The 21,568-nt window shown below is 43.8% G+C and overlaps 1 protein-coding gene across 2 annotated transcripts in view; it reads right to left on the bottom strand.

Annotated features, from left to right (window-relative positions):
• The window catches only part of ACSBG1 (acyl-CoA synthetase bubblegum family member 1), a 54,366-nt gene extending 34,683 nt beyond the window's left edge, over nucleotides 1–19,683 (bottom strand). For both annotated transcript variants that reach the window (XM_047794687.1, XM_047794690.1), the window contains exon 1: nucleotides 19,493–19,683. In XM_047794687.1, the coding sequence (XP_047650643.1) occupies nucleotides 19,493–19,626 (134 nt within the window). In that variant the 5' untranslated portion in view covers nucleotides 19,627–19,683. The remainder of the gene's footprint in view (nucleotides 1–19,492) is intronic.
• Nucleotides 19,684–21,568: the final 1,885 nt, after the last annotated feature.

Raw genomic sequence — 21,568 nt, 5'->3', positions numbered from 1 at the left:
ATTCCTGGCCTCGATCCCCAAGCTCACAGGGGAGCTTAGCCAAGGCAGAGATCTTCTGGGAACCCATCATCTTTTGGAAAGACTGAGGGCAGGGCAGGGGTGGTCTGACATATCCCACCAGAAGGAACATATTCGGGGCAGACACCCTGGGGCCCTTTACTGTGACTATGCCCTCAGTCCAAGGCCCCAGCAGGAGAGGGTTTACTGAGAGGCCAAAGGCTCCTCCCAGCTTCACCTTGTTTCCCGCCATACTGGGTGGGGCCATCCCCGTCAGCCAGCTCACTTCTGACCCAATGGGAAGTGCACGGTGTTTAACCCTGTCAAGCCAATCACACAGCTCCCCTGAAAGGGCTGGAAGGAGTCTGGTCATGCCCAAGACATGTCCCTGGGCACTGAGACCTCTGGATTCTAGCCCAGGTTCTTCTTTGGTTGAGTAACCTTGAGCAAGTTCCTAGTCCTCTGCAGGACTCAGCTTCCTCAGATATGTCTGTCTGTGACTAGTGATTTGATTGCCTGGGCTGGAATCCTGCTGCACCAGGCAGGGACAAGTCTACAGGGTTGGGTGTCACCAAGCTCTCAGGCCTGAGGAGGCTGGTGGAACACAGCAAGAATAATAATAGTAATGGCCAACAGCAAACACGTATGCAGCTCTGTGTGCCAGGAAATGTTCTGTGTACCTTACACATATAGTAACATATCCAATCCTCACAACACCTCAATGAGGCAGTTTCTACTACTACCCCCACTTTATAGATGAGGAAACTGAGGCACAAGGAGATTATGTAACTTGCTCAAGGTCTTTTGGTTAGTAGGGTAGGGTGCAAATTTGAGCATGTGGGTTTCAAGGTTTCTGCTCTTAACCAACAGGCTATCCTTAATAGTCTCAGGCTTACTGGGTGATTGGAGTACAGTGGGGCAGAGGTAAAAGAGGGGAAGATGTAGATTGGAGGATGTTCCATGGTCCTCGAAACTTCTGCTTCCAATCAATCATCATCAGATCCTTCTACTACACATTTCCTCCAACACGTGTTTTTAAAAATTTTGTGTATGAGCAAGGTACTCATATTAAATCATAATTAAACCATTTCCATATATTGCATTGATGACAGACACAAATGACTGTCAACTGGTGTTTTGAATCATCATTGGGAGGACAGTATGAAGCTTGGAGTTGACATAATTCCAACACAAAGACTGCTAGAAAATTGCTGTCACGTGTCTTTTTTTTTTTTTTAGGGCCACACCTGCAACATATGGAAGTTCCCAGGCTAGAGGTGAAATGGGAGCCTCATCTACAACCTATGCATCAGCTTGCAGCAACACCAGATCCCTAACCCACTGAGCAAAGCCAGTGATCAAACCTATATCTTCAGGGATTCTAGTCGTGTTCTTAACCTGTTGAGCCACAATGGGAATTCCCCACCTATCGTTTTTATTTGAGGGACCACAAGTCTGAATTAGAGCACACATCTTCTGTTCAGGCTTCAGTTACCCCCTTTGTAAAATGAAGGGATGAAAGGGGTGCTTTCTAAGACCCAACTCTGATGATATGTGGTTTTCCATGTTTCTTCTAAGGGGATGAGAGGAAGGAAGAACACTGTCCATTTGGGTGTTGTTCCCCTGCAGCATATGGATGCTGGCTCTCAGACTTGGTCCCTGCCCTGAGGATCCCACAGTCTAAAGAGGAGGGTGAAGGAGAGAGGCATGTACATGGCCTGGACACATGAGAAGCATGTGTGAACGTGACAGGCAAGAGGCTTGTGTAGTGGGGGCAGAGCTGTGACAGACTGGTCTTTTATGGGAACATCACTTTGCCGTTTTAAAAATGCGAACCAGCATTTACTGAGCAGTTAGTATGTGCCAGGCATTGTTCTAACTGCTTTACATGTATTAACTCATTTAATTATCTCAGTAATCTTATAAAGCAAGTACTGATTATAATTCCCAATTTCAGAGAAGGAAACATAGCAAGATGAAGTAACTTGCTAAATCTTATAAAGCTAGTAATTAGAATAGTTGGGAATCCAAATCCAGGCAACCTGACTCCAGGTAATATGTCCTTAACCATCATATGTGCTGCCTAAAATTGGATGAGGCTCTCTAAGGCTCCTTATTCCTCTCCACACTTCTCAGCATCATGGGATATCATGGTAGCAGTTGGCTCAGAAAGACGATGAGCACTGTAGCTGACACACTAGTTTAATGCACATGTATTTAAAAATTTTTCAAATCAACATACTCCTGACATATCATCACAATATCCAACATATGACAAAAAAAAATAACCAGATATCTGAAAATGCAAGAACTGTGGGCCAAGATCAAGGGGAAGAAAACAATCAATAAAAACATACTCAGGTATGACACAGATATTGGAGAAAGCATACAGAGACCTTAAAATGGCTAATAACACACGTTTGCTAATTTTTTTTTCCTTTTTTTTTTTTAGGGCTGTACCCACAGCATATGGAGGTTCCCAGACTAGGAGTTGAATTGGGGCTGTAGCTGCTGGCCTACACCACAACCATGACAGTCAGAAATAAGCCACGTCTGTGACCTTACAACACAGCTCACAGCAATGCCGGATCCTTAACTCACTGAACAAGGCCAGGGATTGAACCTGCATCCTCATGGATCCTAGTCAGATTTGTTTTCACTGCACCACGACGGGAACTCCCCATGTTTGATAATTTAAAGAAAAAATGATATAATTGATTAACAGATGGAGAATTGCAACATAACAATAGAAAGCGTAATAAAAGCACAATCTCTGATACTATGAATGATTACAATGCCAACAAATTTGACAACCTAGAAGAAATGGACAAGTTTTTAGAAACATACAGCCCACCAAAACTGAATCAAGAAGAAACAGATCCCTACAAACAAAAGTCCAGGACCAGATGGCTTCACAGGTGAATTCTACCAAACATACAAAGAGGAATTTTGCCCATCCTCCTTAAAATTTTCCAAAAGACTGAAGATGAAGCAACACTCCCAAAGACATTCTATGAAGCCAGGATCATCCTAATACCAAAGCCAGACAAAGATACTACCAAAAAAGAAAATTATAGGCCAATTTCTTTGATGACTATAGATGCAAAAATTCTCAGTGAAATTTTAGCCAATAGAATCCAACAACTTATAAAAAAGATCATACACCACGACCAAGTGGGATTCATCCCAGGTTCAAAAGGATGGCTCAACATATGCAAGTCAATCAATATCATACACCACATTAATAAAAGAAAAGTCAAAAACCACATGACCATCTCAACAGATGCAGAAAAAGCCTTTGACAAAATGCTATTCATGCCATTCATGATAAAAAGTCTTACTGAAGTGGGTATAGAGGGAACATACCTTAACATAATAAAAGCCATTTGCGTCAAGCCCACAGCAAATGTTATACTCAATGGAGAAAAGCTGAAAGCCTTCCCACTAAAATCTGGAACAAGACAAGAATGCCCACTCTCACCACTTTTATTCAACATAGTATTGGAAGTACTAGCCACAGCAATCAGACAAACAAAAGAAATAAAAAGGTATTCAAATTGGAAGAGAAGACGTAAAATTGTCACTGTATGCAGATGACATGATACTATATATATAGAAAACCCTAAGGACTCAACCCAAAAACTACTTGAACTGATCAACAAATTCAGCAAAGTAGCAGGATATAAAATTAACGTTCAGAAATCAGTCACATTTCTGTATACTAACAACGAAATATTAAAAAGGAGTAAAAAAAATATACAATACCTTTTAAAATTGTATCCTTAAAAATTAAATACCTGGGAATAAACCTGACCAAGGAAGTGAAAGATTTATATGCTGAGAACTATAAAACATTAATCAAGAAAATTAAAGAGGATGCAAAGAAATGGAAAGATATTCCATGCTCCTGGGTTGGAAAAATTAACATTGTAAAAATAGCCATATTACACAAAGCAATCTACAGATTGAATGCAATCCCTATTAAATCAGCCATGACATTTTTCACAGAACTAGAACAATCCAAAAATTTATATGGAACCATAAAAGACCCAGAATTACTAAAGCAGTCCTGAGGAACAAAAACCAAGCAAGGGGCATGACTCTCCCAGACTTTAGGCAATATTACAAAGTTACAGTAATCAAGACAGTGTGGTACTGGTACCAAAACAAACATACAGACAAATGGAACAAAGAGAACCCAGAAATAAATCCAGACACCTACAGTCAATTACTCTTTGACAAAGGAGGCAAGAATATAAAACGGGAAAAAGACAATCTTTTTCAGTAAGTGGTGCTGAAAAAACTGGACAGCCACGTGTAAATCAATGAAACTGGAACACACCCTCGCACCATGTGCAAAAAAACCCCCCAAAATGGCTTAAAGACTTAGACATAAGACAAGACACCATAAAACTCCTAGAAGAGAACATGGGCAAAACACTCTCTGACATCAACTTTACAAACGTTTTCTTAGGTTAGTCTCCCAAGGCAACAGACATTAAAGCAAAAATAAACCAATGGGACTTAATCAAACTGACAGGCTTTTGCACAGCAAAGGAAACCATAAAAAAACAAAACAAAACAAAACAAAAAGACAACCTATGGAATGTGAGAAAACAGTTTCAAATGATTCAACTGACAAGGGCTTAATCTCTAAAATATACAAACAAATTATACAACTCAAAATCAAAAAAAACAATGACCCAATTGAAAAATGGGCAGAAGACTTGAATAGACATTTCTTCAAAGAAGATATACAGATGGCCAATAAGCACATGAAAAAATGCTCAGCATCACTGATTATTAGAGAAATGCAAATCAAAACTACTATGAAATACTATTTCACACCAGTCAGAATGGCCATAAGTCCACAAGTAACAAATGCTGGAGAGGGTGTGTAGAAAAGGGAACCCTCCTACACTGTTGGTGGGATTGTAAATTGGTACAACCACTACGGTAAACAGTATGGAGATACCTCAAAAAACTAAATACAGAACTACCATATGACCCAGCAATCCCACTCTTGGGCATATATCTAGACAAAACTTTCCTTGAAAAAGAAACATGAACCTGTATGTTCATTGCGGCACTATTCACACTAGCCAAGACATAGAAACAACCTAAATGTCCATTGACAGATGAAAGGATTAAGAAGATATCATATATATACAAAATGGAATACTACTCAGCCATAAAAAGGAACAAAATAATGCCATTTGCAACAACATGGATGGAACTAGAGACTCTCATACTAAGTGAAGTAAGCCAGAAAGAGAAAGACAAATACCATAGGATATCACTTATATCTGGAATCTAATATACAGCACAAATAAATCTTTCCACAGAAAAGAAACTCATGGACTTGGAGAACAGACTTGTGGTTGCCAAGGGGGAGGGGGAGGGAGTGGGGTGGACTGGGGATCTGGGGTTAATAGATGCAAACTATTGCCTTTGGAATGAATAAGCAATGAGATCCTGCTGTATGGCACTGGGAACTGTATCTAGTCACTTATGATGGAGCATGATGGAGGATAATGCGAGAAAAAAGAATGTATGCATGTATGTGTTACTGGGTCACTTTGCTGTACAGCAGAAAATTGATAGAATGCTATAAACCATCTATAATGGAAGAAATAAAAATCATTAAAAAACAGATAATTTGAATAGATTGATGTAAAATACAACAGAATCTGTAACTTAAAAAAAACCTCCTTACAAGCAAAACTCCAGGATCAGATGGCTTCATAGGTGAATTCTACCAAACACTTGAAGAAGAAATTTTTACTAATTCTTTTCAAACTTTTCCAAAAGACTGAAGAGAAGGGGACACTCTCAAAGACATTCTATGAAGTCTTTGTCACTCTGATACCAAAACCAAAGATAACATCAAAAAAGAAAATTACAGGCCAAAATCTTTGATGAATGGAGATGCAAAAAAATCTAAACAAAATATTAGCAAACCAAATCCAACAACAAATAAAAAAGATCATACGCCATGACCAAGGTGGATTCATCCCAAGTTCACAAGGATGGTTCAACATTAAAAACAAACAAAGTGTTACACTACATCACAAAAAGCAAAAACCACATGATCATATCAATAGATGCACAAAAAGGATTTGTCAAAATATAATACTTATTCATGATGAAAACTCTTACTAAAGTGCATATATAGGGAACATAATAAAAGCCATTTATGACAAACCCACAGTTAATATAATATTCAACAGTGAAAAGCTGAAAACTCTCCCACTAAAATCTGGAACAAGACAAGAATACCTAACTCTTATCATTTCTATTCAACATGGTATTAGAAGCCCTTCCCATAACAATCAGATAAGAAAAAGAAAGAAAAAGTATCCAAATTGGAAGGGAGGGGTAAATTGCCCTTATATGAAGATGACATGATACTACATATAGAAAACACTAAAGATGGCACAAAAACTACTAGAACTGATAAATAAATTTAGCAAGGTAGCAGGATACAAGATTAACATACAGAAATCATATTGGAAACTACCCCTCTAAAAGTTCATGCACTTGAAGACAGAATAATAGAAACTATTCAATCCAAAGAGTAGAGAAAAAAAGATTTTTAATTGAATGGAACAAAATATTGTTGAAAGAAATTAACAAAGAGCTAAGAAAATGCAAAGACATCTCACGATCAAGAGACTTAATATCGTTAAAATGGCGATACTCCCAAATTGATCTGGAGGTCACTATAATCCCTACCAAAATCCCAGCTGGCTTTTTGGCAGAAATTAACAAATTGGTCTAAAATTACTATGAAACTTCAAATGACCCAGGATAGAGAAAATAATCTTGAAAAAGGACAAAGTTGGAGGATTCATACTTCTTGATTTCAAAATACACTATAAGACTACAGTAATCATGACGGTGTGGTACTGGCATAAGGACAGACATACAGATGAATGGAATAGAATCTAGAATTTAGAGATCAATTTATAGTCAATTGATTTTCAGCAAGGGTGCCATGATAATTCAATGGGGGAAGAATAGTCTTGTCAACAAATGGAGCTGGGATAACTGAATATCAATATGCAAAAGAATAAAGTTGGACCCTTTCCTCAGGCCATATACAAAAAAAAAAAAAAAAAAGCTCAAGGAGTTCCCATAATGGCGCAGTGGTTGACGAATCCGGCTAGGAACCATGAGGTTGCGGGTTCGATCCCTGCCCTTGCTCAGAGGGTTGGCGATCCGGTGTTGCCGTGAGCTGTGGTGTAGGTTGCAGACGTGGCCCGGATCCCGCGTTGCTGTGGCTCCGGCGTAGGCTGGCAGCTACAGCTCCGATTCGACCCCTAGCCTGGGAACCTCCATATGCCACAGGAGAGGCCCAAAGAAATAGCAAAAAGACAAAAAACAAAACAAAACAAACAAAAAAACTCAAAATGTGTTGAAGATCTAAATGCAAAAGCTTAACTTGCAAAAACAGTAGAAGAAAGTGTAAGAGTAAATCTATGTGGGCTTGGAGTTCCCGTCGTGGCGCAGTGGTTAACAAATCTGACTAGAAACCATGAGGTTGCGGGTTCGGTCCCTGCCCTTGCTCAGTGGGTTAATGATCCAGCGTTGCATGAGCTGTGGTGTAGGTTGCAGACGCGGCTCGGATCCAGTGTTGCTGTGGCTCTGGCGTAGGCTGGTGGCTACAGCTCCAATTCAACCCCTAGCCTCGGAACCTCCATAGGCCGTGGGAGCGGCCCAATAGCAAAAAGACAAAAAAAAAAATCTATGTGGGCTTGAGTTAGGTAAAGCCTCCTTAGATATGACACCAAAAGTACAAGCAACAAAAGAAAAACAAATTTGACTACAGCAAAATTAAACCTTTTTGTGCCTCAAAAGACACCATCAAGAAAATGAAGAGATAACCAAAAGGGTAGAAGAAAATATTTGCAAATCATATATCTGATAAGATAATTATATGTATAATATACAAAGAACCTTTACAATTCAGTAGTAAAAGGAAAATAATAATCCAACTAAAACTTGGAAAAGGATTGAATAGACATTTCTCCAAAGAAGATATACAAATGGACAACAAACCCATTAAAAGATGTTCAACATCATCAGCTATCAGGAAATGCAAATCAAAACCACAATGAGATAATGCTTATACCAGACAGACTGTATATAAAAGACAGATACTGATAGTGTTCATGAGGATGTGGAGAAATTAGAACTCTTGTACACTGCTGGTGGTAATGCAGCTGGAAAACAGTCTGCCAGTTCTTCAAAAGGTTATGTGTAGAGTTATTTTATGACTGAACAATTCCAGTTCTAGGTTTATATGCAAAAGAAATTAAAACACATGTCCATACAAAAATTTGTATATAAAAGTTCTTCACAGTATTATTCATAATAGCCCAAAAATGAAAATTCAAATGTCTGCCAAGTAATTGAATGGGTAAACAAAATGTCCATACACTGGAATATAATTTGGCTGTGAAAGGAATGAAGCACTGATACATGGTACCACATGAATGAATCATGAAAACATTATGTTAAGTGAAAGAAGCCATTCAAAATAGATGATATAGCAGTTCCTTTAAATGAAACATCTAGAATAAGCAAATCTATAGAGATGAAAATTAGATTAGTTGTTGCCTAAGGGCTGGGAGCTGGATGAGAAACGGAAAGTGACTGATAAAGGGTCTAGGACATTCTAAACATTCTAAAATGGACTGTGGTGATGTATGTTTGCACAACTCTAGGAATACACTAAAAACCATCAGATTTTACATTTTAAATGGATAAATTGCATGGTATGTGATTTATATCACAATAAAGCTGTTATATTAAAAAATGAGCAGAGCCTCAGTAACTTGTGAGAAAACACAAAATATCTTCTTAAAAGTAGTTTACGAAATGAAAATGAAATACTGACATTTTCATTTAATGAAAAATAAGAGGATTTTTCACCAACACCTCTGTGACTTAAAATCACCCGCCTGCAAATTCTTTATACTCTTCCCATCAACACGTTGTCTTATTTCTCCTTTTCTTGAATATGGGATTGCCTTAATGACCAGCTTCTAACAAATACAACATAGTAGAAGTGACACTATGTAATTTCCAAGGTTAGATCATAAAAGGTGATATAGTTTTCACCTGACTCTCTGAGGATACATGTATTTTGGATCTCTGATCCACCGTGTCAGAAATCTAACCAGAACCATAACCTTAAAGCCACCATGAAGGAGACCATGTGAAGAAGCCACATCAGCTACCCAGCTGTTCCAAATCCCAGCTTATTGAGTCTTACCACTTCAGGCATCACACATATAAGTAAAGAAGACTTTGAGATGGCCCCAGACCCAGCCACCAGCTGTCATGTCAAGAGGACACTCAAACAGCCCATAGAGAGGTTCACTGGCAAAACTGGGGTTTCTGGCCAACAGCCAATATGGTAAGTTGAAAAATGTTCTCCCAAATATTCATCTCCTAATCTCTGGAAACTGGAAACTGAATATTACCTTATATGTCCCTCTCCAAAAAAAAAAAAAAAAGGATTTTTCAGATGTGACTAAATTAAGGATTTTGGGACAAGGAGATTATAGTGGATTATCTAGGCAGGCACTAAACGCAATCAATGTGTGAGTGAGAGTATGAGTGAGGCAGAGAGAGATTTGACACACACAGAAAAGGAGAGGCAATGTGAGCTAGAGGCAGAGATGGGAGTTGGTGCAACCATAAGCCAAGGGTGGAGGTTGTAGCCTCCAAGAGATGAAAGAGGCAAAGTATGGATTCTCCTCCAGAGCCTCTGGAGGGAGCAGAACCCTGCTGACACCTTGATTTTAGCCCCATGAAACTGATTTTAGATTTCTGATCTCCAGAACTGTGAAAGAATGAATTTCTGCTGTCTTAAACCACCAAGCTTGTGGTAATTGGTCACAGTGGCAGTGGGAAACTAATATAGCCCATGAGGAACAGAAGTCTGCCAACAACTTTATAAGTGGGCTTGAAAGAGGGTCTTCCAGAGTTGCCATTGTGGCACAGTGGAAATGAATCCCACTGGTAACCATGAGGTTGTGGGTTCGATCCCTGGCCTTGCTGTGGATTAAGGATCTGGCGTTGTCATGAGCTGTGGTGTAGGTTGCAGATGCGGTTCAGATCCTGTGTTGTGGTGGCTATGGTGTAGGGTGCCAGTTGCAGCTCTGAAATGATCCCTAGCCTGGAAACTTCCATATGCCATGGGTGTGGCCCTAAAAAAATTTAAAAAGGGGGTTCTTCCAATTTCAGATGAATGCTACCCTGGCTGACACCTTGACTACAACCTCATGAGCAGGAACCCCTTAACTTCTGAATTACTGAGCCATAGAAACTGTGAGAGATAATAAATGATTGTTGTTGATCTGAGGCACTACAGTTTTGAGTGATAATTAGAACACTTTCACTGGAAGCAAAACTATAGGAATTTATTTAGGCTGATGGAATTATACCAGATGAAAACATGGACCTACAGGAAAGAATGAAGATCACTGGAAATGCTAAATATATTAGAAACAAGGCAAGGAAGTCCACTCTTATTACCTCTCTTTAACATTGTATTTGAGGCCCTAGCCAGTGCAATAATGCAAGAAAATTTAGAAGGCAAAATGATTAGAAAGGAAGAAGTAAAGCTATTAATAGATAACAAAATTGCATATATAAAAAATTCTAAGGGATCTCAAAAAAGAAGCACTAGAACTAGTAAATGAATTTAGTAAGATCACAGGATACGAGGTCAATATTTTTTAAAAAATCAATTTTGTTTTTATACAAACAATAAATGATTAGAAAATTAACTTTAAAATACAATTTACATAGTATCAAAACCCATGAAATTCTTAGGAACAAATTTAGGAAAAGATATATGAGACATCTACAATGAAAACTATAAACCATAGTTAAGAGGAATCAAAGACCTAAATAAATGGTATTTCCATTTATACCATGTTCATGGATCAAAAGATTCTCCCCAACTTGAACGATAGATTCAGTTCATTCCTAGTCAAAATTTCAAGAGTCTTTTATGTAGAAGCTGACAAGATAATTCTAAATTTTGCATGGAAATGCAAAGGAACTACTGTGTAAGTAACTGACTATTCTGCAACAAGTATTCCAAAGTGTGGGGACTTAAAAAAAAGCATCTGTGCATCTATTATCTTATAGTTTCTGTGGGTTAGGAATCTAGATGTGGCTTAGCTGAGTACCTCTGGCTCAAAATCTCTCATGATGTTGTAATCAAACTGTCAGCTGGGGCTGCAGTCTCTTCCGAAGGTTCAGTGGGGGTGGGGTGGGGGGGGCTGCTTCAAAGCTCACTCAAAGGGGTTGTTGGCATAATCCAGCTCCTTGCAGGTTTTTGGCCTGAGAGTCTCAAGTCCTCACTGGCTATTGGCACCTGGGCCTCTCCCTCAAAGCAAGCAGGTAAGAAAATGAGGGAGAGCTGTAAAAATGAAATCATGGTCTATTTGCAACCAAATCTTGGAAGTGAAATCCCATCACTTTTGCCATAGAAATGAGTTACTAGGTTAGTCCACATTCAAGGGTAGGGAATTATACAAGAATCCAGAAGGCCCAAAGCATTGAGGAACACCTTAGAGGCTGCCTACTGCACCCAGGATAGCCAAAACAATCTTGGGAAAAAAAAAAAAAAAAAAAAGAACAAACTTGGAGGACCAACACTGACTGATTCAATATTTAAAGGATAAAGCTGTAGTAATGAAGACAGAATGGTATTGGCAGAACTGCCAAAAAATAGTTCAAAGGAAGAAAATTCAGCAATGTGCCCATACATATGGCCAATTGCCTTTTTTTTTTTTTTCTCTTTTTGCTATTTCTTTGGGCCGCTCCCAAGGCACATGGAGGCTCCCAGGCTAGGGGTCGAATCGGAGCTGTAACCCCCGGTCTACACCAGAGCCACAGCAACGTAGGATCTGAGCCGCGTCTGCAACCTACACCACAGCTCACGCCAATGCTGGATCCCCAGCCCACTGAGCAAGGGCAGGTACCGAACCCGCAACCTCATGGTTCCTAGTCAAATTTGTTAACCACTGCGCCACGATGGGAACTCTCTTTTTTAAGATTTTTAATTTCTCTATTATAGTTGATTTATAATGTTCTGTCAATTTCTGCTATATAGCAAAGTGACCCAGCCCTATATATATATATTTACATTCTTTTTCTCACATTCCCTCCGTCATGTTCCATCACAAGTAACTAGATATAGCTCCCTGTGCTATACAGCAGGATCTCATTGCTTATACCACTCCAAATGCAATAGTTTGACTTTAAACAAACAAACAAACAAACAACAACAACAAAAACAAAGGAGCCATGGCAATTTAATACTGAAAAAAATCATTTTCAACAAATGGGACTTGAATGACTCGATAAATACTTAGGAAAAAGAAAAGATTAATTTGAGATGGCTCAGAGAACTAAATGTAAAGGCAAAAACTATAAAGCTTCTAGTAGAACACATAGGAAAAAAAGCATCTTTATGATCTTAGTATAGGCCAAGCTTTCTTAGAGAAGACACAATGGCACTAACCATAAAAGAAAAAATTAGATTAAAAAAAAAAACAAAAAAACTTCCTCATTAAAAGACACCAACAAAGAAATGAAGATAAACCACTGACTGGGAGGATATTTGCCGTACATCGATCTAGTGAGTGACTGATATCCAAAATATATGGAGAGATCTCTACAAATCCATAATAAAAGGATTAAGAACACAATTACAAAATGGACTGAACACTTGGATAGACACTTCACAAAAATAAGGTATAGAAAAGGCCAGTGAACACACAAAAATGTACTCAACATCATTATCAGGGAAATTAAAATCAAAACCACAGTGAGATGCCACCATTTGCCCACCAGAATAGCTAAAATGACAAAAAAAAATAAAAAGAGTAACAATACCTAGTGTTGACAAAGACATGGAGCAATAGAAACTGCTTTCAGGGATGGCACGACCACTTTGGAAAACTTCTGCTGGCTTTATATTTTTATTTATTTATTTATTTATTTATTTATTTGTCTATTTTCAGGGCCATACCCATGGCACATGGAAGTTCCCAGGCTAAGGGTCGAATTGGAGCTGCAGCTGCTGGTCTGTACCATAGCTACAGCAACACCAGGTCTGAGCCATGTCCACACCACAGCTCACGGCAATGCCAGATCCTTAACCCACTGAGAGGTGCCAGGGATAGAATCTAAGACCTCATGGATGCTAGTCGGGTTCATTACTGCTGAGCCATGACGAACTCTCTGGTGACGTCTTTAAACGTATGCCTGTCTTTTGATACAACGGTTGGATTCCTAGGGACTCCTCCGAAGAACTGAGTATGCATGTCTACCAAAAACATACCTTATACAAGAATGCTGCTAGCAGTTTTATTCATAAAATCCCCCAACTGGAAACAACCCAAATGCCCTTAACAGGAGAATGGATAAACAAATCGTGATCTAGCCACACAATAGCATTCTACTCAACAAGTGTGGAGGAATCATGCAAACATCTTGATGAATGAAAGAAGCCAGACAGAGAAAAGCTTTATATGCTGCTCCAGAACAGCCAGAACAGCGGGTGTTCAAAACTGGTTGCTTAAGGATGAGTGAGGGTGGACTAGAAGGGAGCACAGAGAACATTCTGGGGTGATTAAACTGTTCTGTGTTTCTACTGAGTTGTTGATTACAGGGGCATGTACTTTTTTTCAAGAGTCACTGAATTATACCCTTATATCCGTACGTCTTACTATATGAAAAATTTGCTTCCACTAATAAAAAACATACAACCTATTACATCTCACAGATGTACATTCTTATTTTACAGCTTTAGAATCCAAACTAGGTCCTAGATATCTTTCAATACGTTTACGACCTTTGCAGTTTCCAAAGCACCTTCCCAGCCCTGACTTCAAGCATTCCTCCAGGCTCCTTTGCAAGGTGGAAGAGAACTAGGACCCAGGGAGCACTCACGGCACCCAGTGTAATAGAGGACTTTCTGCCACCACCGCTCCCATGCTTTTTGCAGGGTCAAAGAGGTAAGCAGCGAGCTCCTCATTCCTGCAGGTATTCACATCGGGATATGTTGACAACATGGGAAAGTTGTGACAGAGTGGGTTAGACTCAGTGACTTAAAAAAAAATCCCACTAGTCTAAGAGTCTGCCATTCAGGGGCTCGCCTGGGGACAGAATGAGTCAGCTTCCGGCCTAGCATTCAGACTCCAGGCCAGCTTGGGCACTTTGCAGCCCCTGCAAAGACTCAAGGCTGGCCTGGGCTGACCGGCATCCTGAAGGCATGCAGATCAGAATTCAGATGTCTGGAACCCGGGTTACCTTCCCCCCAGACACTTTGACTTCCCAGATGTGTCATTTATCCTGGGACTCTTGACCTTGCCTTCCTGTGACACTTATACTCCTAAGTCCTCTGCTTTGTGCCCAGTGCCTTTTTAGTTTCTCAAACACTACTAGCTCCTGCCCACCTCAGGTCCTTTGCATATGCTATTCCCTTTTCTTAGGATGCTCTTCCCCCACCCAACTCCTATCATCTTTCAAGTCTCAGCTTAAATTTTGCCGTCCTAAGGAAGCTTCCCAATCCTCAAGACTGAGTCAGACCTCTGTTACATTCTCTCTCTTGCTCTCTCTATTCACACACATACAGTTTGTCTTTTTAGGGCTGCACCTGTGGCATATGGAGGTTCCCAGGCGAGGAGTTGAATTGGAGCTACAGCTGCGGGCCTACACCTCAGCCACAGCAAAGTGGGATCTGAGCCACTTACCTATACCATATGGTATCTGACCTATACCATAGCTCACAGCAACGTGAAATCCTTAACCTACTGAGTGAGGCCAGGGATAGAACCCACAACCTCATGGGTACCAGTCAGGTTTATAACCTATGGAGCTGCAACAGGAACTCCCCATATATATATATTTTTATTATTGATATTTTAAAGATTTTTTATTATGATAAAATATATAACAAAATTTTCCACTTTAATAATGTTTAAGTATACGATTCTGTGGCATTAATCATACTCCCTCCTTTTCCTCCTTAATCCTTCACGGCATCTTTTGTAATTATAGTTTAATAAGTAATTATGTAATTATTTGTTAATGCCTGTCTTTCCTGCAAGTATGTAACTCCTTAAATTAGGGACTTGCCGCCTTTTTTTTTTTTTTCTTTTTTCTTTTTATGGCCATACCCATGGCCTATGAAAGTTGCTAGGCCAGGGGTTGATTTTAGATCGTTTAATCTATTGCACTGGGTTGGGGATTGAACCCATATCTCAGCAGCAACCCAAGCTGCTGTAGTCAGGTTCTTAACCCACTGTGCCAAAGCAGGAACTCCCATGGCCTTATTTTCTATGATATTCTCTTAGCATAATGCCTGACGTATTCAACAATAAATAATTTTGAATAGATGATTGTATACTTATGAAAACAGATAAATAAAGATACTAAAATGAGGGAAAAAAGCCACTCCACAATAGCTATGTTTCAGATCATGGGGAGGTGAGGGGGAGGAAGTTAGGAAGAACTAGAAGGCCCCTGATACTTTATACTTTTTTTTTGGTCTTTTTTTTGTTGTTGTTGTTATTGTTGTTATTTCTTGGGCCGCTCCCACGGCATATGGAGGTTCCCAGGCTAGGGGTTGAATCGGAGCTGCAGCCACCAGCCTACGCAAGAGCCACAGCAACGCGGGATCCGAGCCACGTCTGCAACCTACACCACAGCTCATGGCAACGCCGGATCCTTAACCCACTGAGCAAGGGCAGGGACCGAACCCGCAACCTCATGGTTCCTAGTCGGATTCGTTAACCACTGCGCCACGACAGGAACTCCCTGATACTTTATATTCTTAAGGATGTTTGTGTCGTCTTCATAGCATTTGCAATATGATCATTCCTTCTAGGCTTGCATACCCCAGAAATGTGGAGCTCACTCCCTATCATCCTCAGAAAGCTTTATCCATGAGAGCAGTCTTCCTCACTGGGCTTGCAGCAGCCTCCTGTGCCTGGCCCCACCTCGGCTCTTAGGGGGCTCCTCGCTGCACCCCGTCTTTGGGCAAGCAGTGCTGGGAGAGGCACCTGGGAGCCCAGGGGGAGTGTGGTCAGTTTAGAGCTCGCCATCCTTCTCTGGGCCCAACTCTATTCTGCAAGATCCCTTCTCCCAGCATCTGCCTCCAGCCCACCCAGCTCCAGCCTGGATTCACTGCGGACAGATACATCTCCCCAGACCAGGCTCTCCTTCTGCTTCTGCTGCTTCCACGCCTCCCAGGGCTCCTCTTGGCCTCTTCCTCTGGCTCTGGCGGCCCTTGTACCTGGCTGCCCCTCCTCTGGCCCCATCGGCTGATCCAGACCTAGGAGTTAGCCTGGCCCAACCTGACTGGTTTGACAGCCACCTGCAACCCCTCTCAACTGCACCTTCCATCCACAGGGTGTCCCTGCCTGCCACTGGGCATTCACGCTGCCTTCTAATTTTTTTTTTAACTAATTTTTTATTTTTTTTGTCTTTTCTAGGGCCGCTCCCACGGCATATGGAGGTTCCCAGGCTAGGGGTCTAATCAAAACTGTAGCTGCCAGCCTATACCACAGCCACAGCATCGACAGATCCGAGCAGCATCTGCCACTTACACCACAGCTCACGGTGACACCGGATCCTTAATCCACTGAGCTAAGCCAGGGATCAAACTTGCAACCTCATGGCTCCTAGTCGGATTTGTTAACCACTGAGCTATTATGGGAACTCCGTATTTTGGTTCTTTTGAAGCCCTTAATCCAACCTGGGCTTCCTCAGGCTCAGGGAGGCTGGGGTCTCTACTGGAGAGCGCGTTTAATAGGGCTCTGGACGTACTCAGTGGGTACCCCTGAGAGATCACATGGTCTGTAGCCACAGCCTCAAAGGACACAGAGCACAAGCAGCCAGATCAGCACCAGACCTGTTCCAGCTTCAGCCCAGCAGGCCCAGCCTCTCCTGGCCCTGGCTCAGCTCCTTCCTTCTAGCCCTGAAGGTGGCACAGCACAAAAGGGAATTCATATGGGTCAGCCTGGCGTGCAAACCTCCTCCAGCTCTCAGCCTCCTCCTCCCCCAACCTCTGGCCTCCTCGCTGCAACCCTGGCAGGGCAGCAGCTGGGGTGGGGGTGGGTGGGGTGGGGTAGATAAAGCCTTTCTCAGGCCATTGGAGGGATGCAGCCCCCCCACCCCCACCCCCACCGGGGCTACCAGCCCAGGACAGATGGGCAAGCTTGAGATGGAGCCTTTGCTGCTGAGGTTGGCCTGAAGGAGCAGAGCAGTGGAGTGGGGCATTGCAGCAGCTCCAATGGCCTCTGACTTTGGAACAATGTTAAACAAGGGTTCAAAATTCTTTCCTCATGGCTACTCTGGAGGCTGACAGAGCAGATATTATCATTCCCATTTGACAGGTGGAGAAACTGAGGCTCAGAGAGGGTGACTTGCCCAGAATCAGAGTAGGTCTGGAGCAGAGCTGGATGCGAGCCCAAGGCATGAGCCCCTCAGCCTGCTGCTAAGTGAGTTCCCGGGTGTTGCTGGTAGGTTGACTATGCCTGTGAAGGGTGGCCCTTGGGCCTTTGAAAATATTTCATACATGCCAGCTGACAGTCTGACTAAATTTTCTGCAAGGCCTGTAGGCGTCAGGTGTTTTGTTATTTGGCTGTGCCTGTGGCATGTGGAAGTTCCCAGGCCAGGGATCAAGCCTGTACCTCAGCAGCGACCTGAACCACAGCAGTGACAGTGCCAGATCCTTAACCCTCTGCACCACCAGGGAACTCTAAGGGTCAGGCGTTTGGCTTCATTTGCATAGAGAGTGGTATTGGGGCTCAGAGAGGCCAACCAACGTGCCCAAAGTCACTAAGCAAGAAGGCAGAGGAGCTGACCCTCTGGTTTTCAGCCCTCTCTTCCCCAACGGGGCCCCTCTCCTACTTATCTTCTGGGGCTCTGCTGTCTCGCTTTCATGGGCCCTCACTGAGCCCGTCCCCGTGGGGGAGGGAGTACCGGCTAGCTCCCCTCGAGGGACCCAATTGACCCTCCGCAGACGGCCCAGTCCAGGGAGGGTGCTGGACCTCATCCTCTCGGAGGCCTTGCAGGTAAGGAGCCCCTGCTTCTAGAGGACAGGAGTGCACTCTAGGTTCTCTGGAGACTCAGGGCAGGGCCCAGACCCCCAGCCCTGGGAGGCGCATTAACATTTATTCCATTCGCTCAGTCTTTCCTTCCTCATAACCCTGTGCGAACAATGGCCATTCACACACTGGCAAGTTCTCCCCATGCCCACAGAGGGCTCAGACCCTGGCATCCATCCCGTCCCCCGGCCGCCCCCGTGCTGCACGGCAGCCACGCAGACCGCTCCCTTCCCCAAGGACCCTGTCTTCCTTGGCATCTTCTCACCATTGCAATGCTGTTCCCCCCAACACACGACCCTTCCTCTCTGACACTCAGTGCCCTCCTGGTCATCCACGGCCTGTCCCGAGTGCCCGGTGAGAAGCCTCTCCCTCCTCGTCTCGGCCTGTGCCCCTCGTGGACTCTAGAGTTCTGTGTGTCTGCCTGCTGGCTGGGGAGTTCTGGGGCCAGGACTGGCCCATCTTCTCAGGTTTCCCCGCTCCTTAGAGGGACAGGGCCTGGGCCAGAGGGGGCACTGGTGAATGTCTGACAAATTGAATCTGCTTCCTCTGCATCACGGATTAGCAGAATGCATATGGCAGAAGGGACTTAGGGAAGACGTCCACCTCTGCATTCACATTCAGAAGGGATGCTGCAGCCCAGACAGGGGCAGGGGCCTGCCAAGGTCACACAGCACACTGGAGCCCCACTTTCTCTGGCTCTCCCCTGTCCTTGTCTGTCACCAACTTCACATGCCATAGGTCCCCTTTAGGAGACAGAGAAACACTCTTATTGACAAAAAACTTCCTCTTCTATCCAACTGCAGCTCCCTACTCATGCCCCTAGAACTGGGCACATTTTTCTTTGTTTCTTTTTTTTGCCTTTTGTCTGTTTAGGGCCATACCCATGGCATATGGAGTTCCCAGACTAGGGGTCTTATCAGAGCTGTAGCTGCCAGTCTACACCACAGCCACAGCAACACAGGATCTGAGCCGCGTCTGCAACCTACACCACAGCTCACGGCAATGCCGGATCCTTAACCCACTGAGCAAGGCCAGGGATCGAATCCGCAACCTCATGGTTCCTAGTTGGATTCGTTTCCACTCTGCCGCGACGGGAACTCCAAGGGCTTGTTTTTCACTTGAGCCCCTCTTGCCACGCGGGGGAATACAAAGTACGTAGCAGCTCCGAGTCCACACATCCCAGTCCAGGGCTTCTTGCATTTAGGGGACATCCAGGCCCTTCCCTTCCTTTCCCAGATGAAGATACTGAGGCTCAGAGAGTGGAGCAGCTTGTCCAGGTTCACACAGCAGCGTCAAGGCCAAAACTCGGCCCCCAGGCTTGGGGGTCAGAGACCCCACCTCTGACTTACCTGGTTCCCAAGTTTTCTTGGGGGGTCCCCAGGCTCCCGGCCGGCCGGCTCTCCTGAGGGGCTGCTGTGCTGTCCGGCATGCTGGGGTCCTGGGTCGGGGGACAGCTGCGTCCAGGTCCAGAACTGCGTGGCATCTGCCACAGGCATCTGCCAGGGAGCCAGCCGGCTCCCACTGCAGGGGAGGTTGGCCTTGACCGGGCCGGGGGCGGGCCTGGGGCCGGGGAGGCGGTGACTGGAGTGGCCCAAAGAGACCCATTTCCTCTCTATTTTTAGGAGTTGAAAACACTTCTCAGTGGAGAAGTTGCTCAGAATTAAAACTTTCCTTTTCTTTGTGGTTTTGTTTCACTCAAGATGAGGAGAATTTCAATGAAGCCAGTGTTCTTTTTGATGCAAATCCGCTCTGGTTCTCCCAGGAAGTCTGGCCAATGGGCTCAAGACTTCTGGGCCCCCAGAAAACCTCCTCACTGGCTTAAAAAGGCCACATCTGCGCACAAGGGTTCTTAGCACCAATCTGGATTCAGATCCTGCAGTGGTCACTAACCTCAGCTGCTCACATCCTGCAGCTTTGCCTCACTGAGAGCCAGATGCAGCCTGGGGAAGGGGTTTCACCTGCTCAGGCCAGCTCCCCCAGGCCCTGCGCTGGAGGCTGGAGACCTGAGGAGGACCCATGGCTCTTGTCCTCAAGAAACCCCAGTCTGGGGGAAGGAAATGTGCATTTCCAACACCAAGGACTATTATAGAGTTGACAGAAGCGTTTGCACTGAAGCAAACACGATAGAGGACCTAGGCGAGCGACCACCAGTGGCACCTAAATATAAGCGGGGATCTGTTCTTTCAGCTACAGGAAAGAAGAACGCTGGTTGTGGCTTTGCAGGCATCCATCAACAGAGATGGGAACTTCACGCAGAGCAGGGCAAACGGGGGGCTTTCTCTGAATACCCAAATCTCCCCCCTTAGACTGTGTATTAGTTCCCTGCCAAACCAGCATGCAAACCAGGTGGCTTAAAACAGAAATGTATTCTCTCATGGTCCCGGAGGCCAAAAGTTGGAAATCGAGGTATCTTCAGAGCCATGTTCTAAAGGCTTCAGGGAAGAATCTTCCTTTGCTTCCCCCAGCTTCTGGTTGTTCCCAGGAGCCCTGGACATTCCTTGGCTTGTAGACACATTACTCCAACCTCAGTCTTTGTCTTCACACGACTGTCTCCCCTCTGTGCCTATGTCCTTATTTTCTCTTTTTTTTTTTGTCTTTTTTGCCATTTCTAGGGATGCTCCTGTGGCATATGGAGGTTCCCAGGCTAGGGGTCTAATTGGAGCTGGAGCCGCCAGCCTACACCACAGCCAAACAATGCCAGATCCGAACCTGCAACCTCATGGTTCCTAGTCGGATTCGTTAACCACTGAGCCACAACGGGAACTCCATATTTTCTCCTTTTCTAAGAACAACAGTCTCTGGACTAAGGCCCACCCTAATCCAGTATGACTTTGTGGTTCTCTCTGTAAAGATCCTATTTTCAAACACGGTCGCATTCCAAGGCTCTGGGGAGGCATGAATTTGGAAGACCTGATGCAACCGAGTATAAACTGAATACAGGAGGCACCAGCGGAGATTCCTGTGAGATCTCCTAAGGGGGTCAGGGGTTCGGCTGGCTCTCAGGTAACACGATCTTGAGGCAGGTGGCTGAGAAAAGTGCTTGGCTGTTTCCACCACAATTCAGGGCACAGAACCCGGGATGCAGCTTTCCAATGCTTTGAACAGGACAGGAGGTCTAGAGTCTGGCTTTGGGGCCTGAATCTTCCGTAGACCGCTTCTCCCCTGTGACCTTGGCAGCTCTCTGCCCATCTCTGGACCTCAGTTTAACTTCTTGGATCAGGAGGGTGATGGCTTGGAAGCTGCCAAGGTGGCTTCCAACTCCAGCTGGACATGAGAGGGTGATGGGGGGAGCCGTGCCCGTGGGGCGACTGGATGTGCTGAACAGGGCAGCCCTGTGAGTGGTGAGCCCTTCCCAAGGGCAAACCGAATCAGAGACAAGAGACATTGAATTCTAAAGCTCCAGAGCTCTGGTTATGATGAAGCCC

This window comes from Phacochoerus africanus, chromosome 9 (assembly GCF_016906955.1).
Source record: "Phacochoerus africanus isolate WHEZ1 chromosome 9, ROS_Pafr_v1, whole genome shotgun sequence".
Lineage (NCBI taxonomy): Eukaryota > Metazoa > Chordata > Mammalia > Artiodactyla > Suidae > Phacochoerus > Phacochoerus africanus.
Note: the sequence above shows the minus strand (reverse complement) of the source record. Positions and strands in the feature narration are given on the sequence as shown.